At 38.3% G+C, this 12,230-nt stretch overlaps 1 protein-coding gene across 3 annotated transcripts in view; it reads right to left on the bottom strand.

Moving 5' to 3' along the window:
• The window catches only part of GRM5 (glutamate metabotropic receptor 5), a 234,467-nt gene that overhangs the window by 127,709 nt on the left and 94,528 nt on the right, over nucleotides 1-12,230 (bottom strand). For all 3 annotated transcript variants that reach the window (XM_042862524.1, XM_042862523.1, XM_042862522.1), the window contains exon 2: nucleotides 1,418-1,667. In XM_042862524.1, coding sequence (XP_042718458.1) covers nucleotides 1,418-1,667 — 250 coding nt within the window. The remainder of the gene's footprint in view (nucleotides 1-1,417; nucleotides 1,668-12,230) is intronic.

Below are 12,230 nucleotides of genomic sequence, written 5' to 3' on the forward strand. Positions count from 1 at the left end.
GACCTCGACAGACTGGGTGGCTAGGTGGGCCTGGGTGAACCTGATGAGGTTCAACATGGCAAAGTGCAGAGTTTTGCACTTGGGCTGGAGGAATCCCAGGCATCCATACAGACTGGAAGGAATGGTCCTTGAGAGCAGCCCTGCTGAGAAGGACCTGGGGGTCTTGATAGATGAAAAACTTAACATGAGCCAGCAGTCTGCCCTTGCAGCTTGGAAGGCAAATGGTATCCTGGGCTCCATCAGAAGAGGGGTGGCCAGCAGGGACAGGGAGATGATTGTCCCCTTCACTCTGCTCTTGTGAGGCCCCATCTGGAGTACTGTGTCCAGGTCTGGAGTCCCCAGTACAAGAAAGACAGAGAGCTGTTGGAGAAGGTCCAGAGGAGAGATGATCAGGGGACTGGAGCACCACCCCTATGAAGACCGGCTGAGGGAGCTGGGCTTGTTCAGCCTGGAGAAAAGAAGGCTGCAGGGTGACCTCACTGCAGCATTTCAATACCTAAAGGGAGCCTACAGAGGGGAGGGGAACCAACTCTTTGAAAGGGTAGATGAGAGGAGGACAAGGAGAAATGGTTTGAAGCTGAGGGAAGGGAGATTTAGGTTGGATGTCAGGGGGAAATTCTTTACAGAGAGAGTGGTGAGGTGCTGGAACAGGCTGCCCAGAGAAGTTGTGGATGCCCCGTTCATCCCTGGAGGTGTTAAAGGCCAGATTGGATGGGGCCCTGGGCAGCCTGGTCTAGTATTAAATGTGGAGGTTGGTGGCCCTGCATGTGGCAGGGGGGTTGGAGATTTATGATCCTTGATGTCCCTTCCAACCCAGGCCACCCTGTGATTCTGTGATTCTGTGGTTCACCTATTGGGTGAACATATCTGAGCATTTTTCTTTCTCCCCATAGATATCAGAGAAGGAACCTCTGTTACCACTGAAACCCATGTAAGAAGTTTCACCTATTTGTTGCCTTTAGTTCAGTAGGGACAGATCAGTACATTGGCTGAAAAAAAGGAAGAAAAGGATATAGATATTAACCTCTTCTTTTTGGAGCTTCCTAATTCACATCTATCCAGAAGCCACATCAGCAGTTCTTAACACTACTTGAATGAGGTTGCATACTTACGTAACGCATTTTAAACTGCTGTAAATGAAGGGAATGATACAAACCAAATGACTGTGTGTGTGCTTTCCCTCTCATAATGATCTTATTAGAACTGGCCAGATTTATGTTTGCATGGACATCATGGCAATAAAGTGTTTTTTTGTACAATATGTGCCACTGCAACACAGCTGACATTACTTTTGGCCTTTTAGATAGTGCGTGTCTAGAAGAGATCATGAGTGTGGGCTTTACATATGCACCACTGAACTGTCTTTCATTTTGTCCTTCTCTGATGAGATGGGCTTTAATTGTGCAGCATTACTCACCTTCCCAGCAGCAAAAATTCTCCAGCAAGTCCCAGGCGCCTCATAGCCATTAAGAGCCCTCTCACAGTCATGCCTTCACAGAAACAGGCAACCACTCTTGCCTTGGGCAGGTGGCTCCGAAGCTTCCGCAGTAACTTGTCAAAGCTCTGCTCACCAGCATTGCTATAGATCTTGTAGGAATGTGCAATGCAGATCCCTTCCTTGGCCGCCATATCTTTGAATGCTTCCATTCCACTTTCACCATAGTTTCCTACATGCAAACAGAAATGTTTATGAATACTTTGAAATTTGCAGTAGCTTTTATTTCTTTGGGAACAGCAAATATTTTAAAGAGTACATAATATATCTGCACAGGGATCTCTGTATCCATCTTATGAAAATAACATCAACTCTTCAATTTATTCATCCATTTTTCAAGCCAAGATCAACAAAATTTCCTAAGAAACCTGACTTTTATTTAGCAATCTTCTCTGTTGAAAACAAAAGCTGTTAATTATCTCAATAAATGTATCTGTTCAAAATGTCTACAGCAAAGTATATATAAATTAAGCATTGATTTCTGATTCTCTTAAGTTGACTGAATGTGGTCAGTTGCTCTGGAGCTTGCTTCAAAATATCTAAAAATAAATGTTTGGGATATATTCTTGGGTGTAATTTTTTTGAATGTAAACAAAACAAAAAAATAATAACAACACAAGTTTGTTCATAATGAAATCTGAACACAACAACATTCTTTACCAGGCCTGTTGAAAAACACAGTGCTTAAACAGTAGATGTACTGATCCCACTTACTATCACACTGACCAGGACTGTCTTCCTGGTTCCGTGTGCTCCTCCATCTGGCTTTCTAAATCTGCTTCTTGTCTAATTTAAATCAGAAGGAATTAGAGACAGAAACTCTGTCTTCTCCAAAGTACTGTCTTAACTTCAGAGTACTATTCCACAAAAACACAGTCAATATGTTAATAAGACTGAATGAGCTTGTTAGAGCAATGCCTTTGCAATGAACTGCTGATCTTTTGCTTCTGTTTGTGTGCAGATAGAAGACTCTGTGAGGAAAAATATTTTTTCAGCATAGATAACAGCATGTAAGACAATAGTGAAAATATATGCGAAGTAGTGAGAGTCATAAAACAGGATTTGAACTCTCACTGTCCTCATCTGCTTTTGTGACTTTGGACATTGGATTACTCAGCCTGCCCATACAGGAAATTGCTTCTATTGGTAGATGGTTGGACTGGGTGATCTTAGAGGCCTTTTCTGATCTTGGTGATTCTATGATTCAGTTATTCTATTGCTTTTAGATTTTAGAGCCTGTATTAAGTTCCAGTATATGAACACAAAAGACTCTATTTCAACTTCAAAGATCATCTGAATAACCAAAAGAGACAGAGTGGAAGAAAGGAAATATTGCAAAAACTTCATGTCACATCAGAAGCGAATCACTGAGATCTTGAGGTTAGCAACTCAAGTGCAGCTCTCCCTGTGTGATAAGCGCCAATTTTCATTTTCCTCCCAGCTGTGACAAGGTCTGATGGAAAATCCATTACTTTGCAAATTGTGTGTGGATTTTTAAACTCTTGTAGCAGTGATTCTTGGGAGTTGTAAATCAGACACTCAGTGCTTTCTCATGTGCCAGGCTCATAGGGCAAAAATTTCCTGTGGTGTATCAGCATCAAGTGATTCCCATGAGATGCTGAGGGAGTTCAGCTGGAGTTCAAAAACGTAGAGTCTCATGAAAGACTTATTACAGCCTCAAAAGACAGTCTAGAGGAAAAATAGGGGTCAGTCACAAAGAACTTCCACAGACCCTGAGGCCATCTAAAGTACAACTTGACAGTTTGACAAGAAATAGAGTTTATTTAGATTTATTACTTTGCTTAAAGTTATTCTTATTTAGTCAGTCTGGATCAAAATTAAATGTTTTGTTTCACTTTCCCTAACAGAGAAAAGTTGCACTAAGTTTTGCTGCAGAGTATGGATGTTTGAGGAAAAAAACAGAATTCATAATGTATCTCAAAGAAATAGAAATTCTGAAAACTTCATTTTCTATCAAGAAATTGTCAGTGAAAAATTCCTGACTTACAGAGCTTGATCTCTTCAATGTTCTAAACACTGAACTCTTTGAAAATGTTATAAACATCCAAAACTGTTACCCCAAAGCTTGCTATTAAGCTAAGAACAGGCTTAATTACAGTACTGAAAAAGTAGTACGTCTTGTGATGAGCACAGAATCAATTGAGCGGGAAGGAATTAGATACTGAAAGGTCACTTTCACATCTCCCCTAAGCCTTCTCTTCTCCAGGCTGAAAAACCTCAACACTTCATAAAAGACATTAATTCTTTTCATGCCTTTTCCATTACACAAATACTATCATCTCATCATTTATCAGGACAGGGAGGTTTTGTGAAACCATACAGAAATCAGTGCCTCACCAAAAATGAGAGAAAACATGCTGAACTACAAAGGCCAGTTAAAAAAGTGAGACTTTCTTAACATTTGGAACAAGTGCATCCCAGCACTCTGAATCTGCGAGTGAGTTTTCCAACTGGGAAAACTATAGCTGGCTAAACTCAAGAGAGATATGATGGAAACAGAAAGCCATATTTTTTTCTTCAAGATATTCATACAAACACACCAGTGGAGATTTTGTCATGATCATTTCTGATTAAACACTACTTCTTTAATTATTCATAGTGAATTCCCCTGTTTTGCTAGAGGTTTGATGAGTTATGTATGTTTAATTTGAGTAATACTTTGGGGATTATGAACACTTCTTGATGGATAAAGGAATAATTTTCTATTAAATTCCTTTGCATTACATTACAGTTAATTTCTTCTGAGCGATCTTTTGGTGGAAAACTTGTATGTGTACAAAGGTGCACATATAGCACAGGGAGTGGAAAACTAGGGAAAGTATAGTATATCATTTCCTCGAGAATGAGATGAGGTTCACAGTGGAGAGCATTTCCTTTCTGTGTGGAACTGGGTTTCTCATAGATATTTGATTCTTGGAATATAATTTTTATTTTTCCATAATAGAAAATTGCCCACACTGACACAGGAAGAACAAATTTCCACCACCAGGGTAGTTCCCTGTCTTTAGCAAGTTCTAGGAGTCAAGGAGAAATATTTTTGGGCTTACACATATGTCTGGCCAAGGCACGGATTTGTGTTGAGAAGAGCAATTTTTTAGTTTCAATTCTAAGTGAAAATCTGGAACCAGTGCAACATCTTCTGTGAGTTCCCTGTGACAGAAGTTGCCTACAACCTGGCAGTCTTGCCATGAAGGTATTCTGTTTCTACTTATAAACTTAATGAAAATTCCTAAGAAAAAATTTGAACAGAAGGGAAGGATTGATCTACTGCTATTTGACTAATTCCAATTCATCAGAAAAAGCTTCCACAAACAACAAAAGCTAGAACTGATGTACGGTCAGTTCATAGTCCTCCACCACCAAATTCCGTCTCTGTTTCAGTGTTAGGAAAGCTGCGTCCTTATATTGTACTGGTGTCCATATCATCTTGAAAGCTTGTGGCATAATCAGAGCTGCTAGATACTGGTGACTTTTTGGAAATACGTTACTGTACTCATAGCAACAATGGGCAGCTGCGTTCTTATACCAGCCTGAATTCTGTATGTTGCCTACCTGAATGTCTGGTATTAATCCACATTCAAAAAGTGCTCTCACATGTTTCTGCATGTTTTAAATAAACAAGCAATCAAAAAAAAACAAAACAAAACAAAAAAAAACCATTGATTACATCAGCATCAGCAATGCTTATCCCTGCTTCCAAGTTGTAAATTTGTTCCAAACTGAGCCAGGTCTCCCAGTCTATAGTCTAACTGCAGCAATCTGTTCCACTTTCAATGATTCAATACTAGAAAGAAGCTATTAAGAAGCTTAACAAGGACAGATTGTGCTTTTTTCCAGATGAGGGTTAATATAGTACAGTGCATAATAATACTTCAATCTGATAGAACAGGTTCAGGAAAACTGCCGGTTGCTCTTGCTGCTCCTCCTGCCCAGCAATTGAGCCAATTGAACCATCTGAACATAACTACGTTACCCAGCAAAAAAAGCAAGCTTTTAAACCTAAAAATAATTTTTAAAAGTATGCTGGGATTTCTTTATGGAATACAGAATGGCTTTTTTTCCTTGTTGGCTTATCTATAATAGTTTGCTGCATGTACATACTGTTATCAGATTATTTTTGGGCTTATAAGAGACATTAATTGAACCAGCCTTTATGGAAGATTTAGTAAGTAAAATTGCTTCAAGACATGAAGTTCACCGTAAAAATTCAGAAAGTCAAAGAATAGCAGCCTCAAGAAATTGAAGGTATACATTATACTATTCATTAGCTAGAAATAAGCCTATCAATCACAGAGAAATACTTCCAAAATTTTAATAGTGAAGAGTAAAACACAGAATAATATTTTATTCTGGATCTGAACCATGGGGAAAAAAAAAAAAAAAAGAAAGTCAACTTAAAATTCTCAGTAGATATTTTGCAATCAATACAGAGGATAGAGGATATAAACCTTCAGGTTTTTTTTGTGTAGTGGTTCTTTTTTTTTTTTTTTTTTTTTTTTTTCTTTAATTTTTAATTTGCTCTTATTACATCAACAGGATGAACTTCACCAGAAATGCCAAAAAAAATCTAAGTAGGTATAATTTTGAAAATACATGTGGGAGTAATTGAAGATGTTTATGAAAGGCAACATGTTCATGGATTATCAAGATGATCTTCCTGAGAGGTAATGTGTAGTACTGTCTCCCAGATTGTGATGTTAGAAGCCTCTCTGACTGCTACACCTGAAATTAATCATGGCAAAACACAAGTAGTATCTACCCACTATCCCCTCTTAACGCAAATCTGTCCTGTTATATGCAATTAGCTTTTACATATGAGAAGTTTTTTCTTTCTTCCTTTGGCAGAAGGCTGGACAGGGCTTTGAGCAACCTGGTCTAGAGGGAGGTGTCCCTGCCAAAAGCAGGGTTGCTGGAACTAGATGATCTTAAGGTCTCTTCCAACTCAAAACATTCTATGATTCTGTAAGATTGGTTTGTTGCACCCCATGAAGGGCCAAATGACTATGTCAACAGAAGATTTTTGCAATGAAATGACTGCATGAGCAATGCAACCAGCTAATTTTGATTGGACTTGAAGAGTTTATCAGACAGCTATAAAGCAGCAAAGGCATGGCATGTGGCAAAAATTCTCCATGATTCATTTAAGAAAGATACCTACTCTTTCCTAAATCTTGCTGTTACTGCCTTCTTTAAGCATAGACTACTGTGAAGTGATATGGAGTGTGTGACCCAACAGCTAAAGCTTTCCAAGGGACACAAAAAACAGATGACTGTATTTATGACTCTGTTCTTATCTATCCATATGATCGTGGAGAACTATCAATTTATTTGGGTGGTCATATTTTTTATTCAAATTGTAAGCTCTTCAAACAGGATTTATGAACACTGGTATTCAGTATTCATAAAACTCAGACACAGAAGGATTCACAGTATATCTGGTGGCTTTGTAAATGAATACAGTACAATACAAATGCTGTCATTATAATGGAATGTTTCTTACCATGACATCATACTAGATATAAAATCATTTTCCTTTTCTGTGAACAGTTTTGAGATTTTTATTTTTCTCCATTTAAGGACAAGAAACATTTCAATAATCTCAAAAATACTGGCCAAACAAAAAAGCCTGATTCTAATCTTCTTAAGAATCAATTCAGCATGATTGAAGTAATTTGTTGAAATGATATTTAATTTCAGTATTGACTATCTTATCATTTTAGCACAAGCCTCCTGTTGCTTCCTATGATATAATATAAAAATATGCATTCTGAATAAGAAAGTTTGTTTTTATTTCAAAACCAGTAAATTAAATACAATGATGTTCAAAAATTCAATATATTTTAAGTAAGTAATGGGGCTCCTCCCTGTGAGTTTTGTAAGTTGTAGCCGTGAGGTGTTTTCAGGAAGTTTTCATTGAAATCTTTATAGACCATTTTAGGAAAGAACGCGTTTCCTGGTTTTTATTGGGATAGAGGCAATTTTCTTCATTGTGACAGTGCTTTGGGTTTAGGATGAGAATAATGTTGATAGCACACTGATATTTTCATTGTTACTGGGCAGTGTTTCCATTAAGGCAAGAACTATTCAGCTTCTCATGCTGCTTTCCAAATGAGGTAGTTGAAGGTGCACAAGAAGCTGGGAGATGACAGAACCAGGACAACTACTGGCCAAAAAGTTATCCCACATCATGTAACATCATTGTGAACAACAAAACTGGGGAGGAGTTGGCCTTAACAGGGCAGCTGATGCTTGAGAACTAATTTGAGATTGGTCAGTGAATGGTAAGAAATTACATTGTGCATCATTCATTTTGTATATATAATTATGTTCTCATCCTTTTCTGTCCTAATAAACTGCTTTTATCCAAACCCACAGGTGTTCAGAATTCTCACCCCCATCCCACTGAGGAAATGAGCAAACAGCTGTGTGGCACTGAGCTGCCTGCCAGATTAAACCATAACATAATATACAAAAAGCAAAGCCATACCTAATTAAATTATATATAGGGTAGATTTTGATTAAGTTTAAAGAGGAAATTCTTCTCTATGAGAGTAATGAGGCAGTGGAACATGTTGCCCGGAGAAGTTTAATAGATGCCCCATTCCTGGATAGGTTCAAGATATGGGGTAACCTGGTCTAGTGTGAGGTGTCCCTGCCCATAGGGACAGTCCCTCGCAAAGCGGTGTTGAACCAGTTGTACATATAATCTGCCTAGACACTAATAAAGCCTTTTACATTGCTTCCCAGAACAGCAGCTAACCACCAAATCACCTCCTTACAGGCAGTTTTAAAGAGTGACAAAATCTCCCCTTAGCCTCCTCTTCTCCAGACTGTATAATCTCAGTTCCCTCATGTTCCATATGAGGAACATCATGTTATGATGTTCCTCATATGACCTGTGCTCCAAGTCAATATGCACCTCTGAGCTACTCACTGGCAGGGCAGCACAAGAAGCCAAAATCCTTGACTTGGTGAACTTACTGCTCTGCAAAATTAAAACACTGATGTGTTGTCAATTCTCTGGAATCCAAAAGACAGCATCATACCAGCCACTGTGAAGAAACAGGACCCTCATGAAAGCTCATATTTGCCTAATTCTGCCAATAACCACACCATGTTTATTATAGAAACAGTTACTTCGTATGTCTAACACTTGTTTTAGTAATCACACCTAGTATTTCCTACAGTAATTGTAGATGACAACAAGACTGTTTCTTAGAGAGTACCTTAATTTCATTTTAAATGATTGTGCATATTCATATTCAGCTTGTTCTTTTGGGATAAGCAGGTTTCCTGTCCCAGTATGAACTCTCAGAGCATCCATGACAATCAGAAATCCATGCATAAAATACAGTGGTAACTGGAAGACAGATCTGTGACTGTTTGCATTTATCAGGAATGCTTTTCAAAAGATTTTTATGAGGATGACATGAAGGGGACATACCAATGTTTCCTAAAGCACAATATGTCTTCAAAAACAGCAAATAATCCCTGACTAACTTGGTGTCCTTCACTATAGAGTGACAGAATTGGTGAAAAAGTGAAGAGAAGTTGATGACATGGGCAAAGTTTTCAATATAGTCCCACACAATTTTCTTGTCTCTAAATTGGAAAGACATTAATATGATGGATGGACTATTTGATGGATGAGGAATTGGCTGGATGTCTACATCCAAACAGTGACAGTCAATGTCTCAGATCCAGTGGCAAGTTAAGTCCTTCAGAATTCTGTATTGGGACTTATATGATACTGTCACACGGGCAGAGGGATTGAATGCATCTTCAGCAAGTTTGCTGAGGGAAAAGGCTCCATCCAGATGGACCTTGATATGCTTTAGATGTGGACCCATGAAAATCATATTTAACAAGGCCAAGCACAAGGTCCTGATTATGGGTCAGGGTAATTCCAAACATCAATACAGACTGGATGATAAATATATAGAGAGCAATCCTGAGAAAAAGGACTTGGAAATGTGGGTTGATGAAAGAGTTCAACATGATCAGGCAATATGTGCTTGCAACTCAGAAGGCCAATGATATACTGGGCTGCAATAAAAGAATTGCAGCTAGGAGGTCAAGGGTGGTTGAGATCCTACCTGTAATACTTCATTCAGCTCTGGCTCCCACAGCAAAAGAAAGACATGGAACTGTTAGTGTGAGTCCAGACAAGGGTCACAAGGATGTTGAGAGGGCTGGAGCAGGTTTAGACACCTAGGCTTGTTTAACCTGGAGAAGACTCCAAGGAAACCTTACAGCAGTTTTCCAGTACCTAAGAGGAGCCTGCTAGAAAGCTGGGAAGGGACATTTTGCAAAGGCATGGAGTGATAGGACAAAGGATAATGGTTTTAAACTAAAGTAGTGTTGATTCTGAATGGATATTTGGAAGAAATTTTTCACTGTGAGGGTGGTGAGACATTGGCATATGTTGCCCAGAGATGTGGGTTCCCAGATCCCTGAAAGTGTTCAGTGCCACACCAGAGGGGACTTACAGCAACCTGACCTACTGGAAGGTATACTTGCTCGTGGCAAGGGGGTTGACAAGTCTAATATCAGAGTAGCAAAACTTTCCCACAGTACACTCAGCTACAGAAAAGAAAAAAATTATGAAGAACTTTTCCTTCAGGAAATGAAATGAATGAAATGAAATTAATCCATCCTGACATGGACTGCAAGAGCCGTGTTGATTCTTTTTGGGATCAAATGACTAAGAAGACATTCCTGTTCTCCATCTCGTTACTATGTACTACATCATTATATTAGTAAGAACACTCAAGCATTACACTTGCCTTCTCTTCACTCTGGAGTAATATGTGCTAAGAATTTATGACATATTTTTCATGAGCAAGTGTATTTTCTTCAGGAAGGCTCTAATGTCATAGAATCATAGAATCATAACATTGTTGGAAGGGATGCTTAAAGATCCTGCTAAAGAGCCTTTCCCTTCAATGTGAACCCACATGAACAGCATTCAAGGCAAAGTGCAAGGTTCTACACCTGCATAGAGGCAATCCCAAAAGTCAGTACAGACTGTATGAGAAACGGACAAGTGTTCAGCCATGAGAAAAAGGACTTAGGTTGCTGATCAACACTGGTTGATGAAAAGCTTGATGTGAGCTGTCAATGTATGCTTGCATTCCAGAAATCCAATGATATCCTGAGAGGCATCAAAGGGAGATGATTATTTTACTCTACTCTGATGAGACCCTGCTTGTAGCACTGTATCCAGGTTTGCCTATGACTCTCTTTAACTTGAATGCCTATATTGGAATGGGTGTAGCAAAGGGAACCATTTTTATCACGTTTGAAGATACACTGCAAGTTTTAGAAATTGAAGAATCAATACTGTAACTTGGCATACCAGAATAATGAGTATTCAGAGCACTCAGGAAGACTGTGCTCATTTGGCTAGATCTCCCCCATCTTATACCCTTTAGTTGGCATGATTTCCAAGATAACACCGGCACTAAAGAAGATGTGCTTTGGAAAATACTGTTAGGTACTCCCATAGTCTGTTAATATGGTCCATAGGTGCTGGAAGGTTATTCTGGAATGCTGGACTTTTTTTTATAAGGATACAGAATAGAAAACTTTGGGCCAAAGAGCAGACAGTGAAATGGTCAGAGGATCTGAAACTCTTTTTGACTGTGAGATGCTCAAGAGCAGAGAAACTTATGGCCTCATCTGATGTGCTAAACACTGGCATCTATCATATTTGATGTTTTTAATTAATGATCTGAGAAGGAAGTAAACAATGTTGATGGAAGTTGTGAATGAAATTGAGCTGGACAACACTGAGGATAGCAGTCACGGTATAGAAATATTGCAAAGGTTTCCAGAGGTATTATTTAGTTGGCTAGATATGTTTAGTTGGGAAAAGAAACAAGCTCATCTTAACATCCTTCAGCTAAAAAAATTCTGCACTGAGTAGAAGATAGTTACAAAATGCAGAAAGAAAACAATGTGATTTTGAAATGACATATGAATTAGTAAACATATAAAAAAAGCATATGTGTGAATTTTTTTTTATCTTCAATTTTTTAATTGACTAAGCTAGCTTAGATTTTGGGGGGAAATAAAAGTGATTTCTGCGCAGTTTGAAATGAATTTTACTCTTCTGAATGTTTTACTGTGGGTTGAGGATGGGAAGCAAGGTAATTATTTTTATTGGAACTCCATTCCTTAAACAGACATTAATATTCTCTTGTTAGGACTATTAAAAAGGATGGCAGAAATAGAGTCTCATTTATCTCTGATGATGGAGTGTGAGCCTGAACCTCCTCCTGTGGATGGCCTAAACTCCATGTCAGAATGTAATCTGGGAAGTTCTCTTAAATTTTTGGTGGTGGTTATTATCCATTTTCCTAAAATTATATTTAGTCTTGCTTATCACACTAGAACATTTTCTGAACTGACTGTGCCAACAGAACTTCCATCTTTACATGTGTAGGCTCTTGTCAACTATAAAATGTGAGACAGCATGATGTTCACTAATAGCTCATCAGAAGTTGTCATGGGACTTGACATTCTAAATATAAGAATGAAAAATCGGGACATGATTACCATCTGCTTCCTACAACAATAAGGTATAAATGCAAACATTTTAAATATACAATTCACACAGAAAGTAATTAGGGTAACTACTAGCAAGAAAAAGACAATTTTTCAAAGTAAAAAGACTGTTTTTCAAAGAAAAATAATTTCCCCTACCTGAAAT

This window comes from Lagopus leucura, unplaced genomic scaffold (genome assembly GCF_019238085.1).
Source record: "Lagopus leucura isolate 7727_CA_CO unplaced genomic scaffold, USGS_WTPT01 Super-Scaffold_702, whole genome shotgun sequence".
NCBI lineage: Eukaryota > Metazoa > Chordata > Aves > Galliformes > Phasianidae > Lagopus > Lagopus leucura.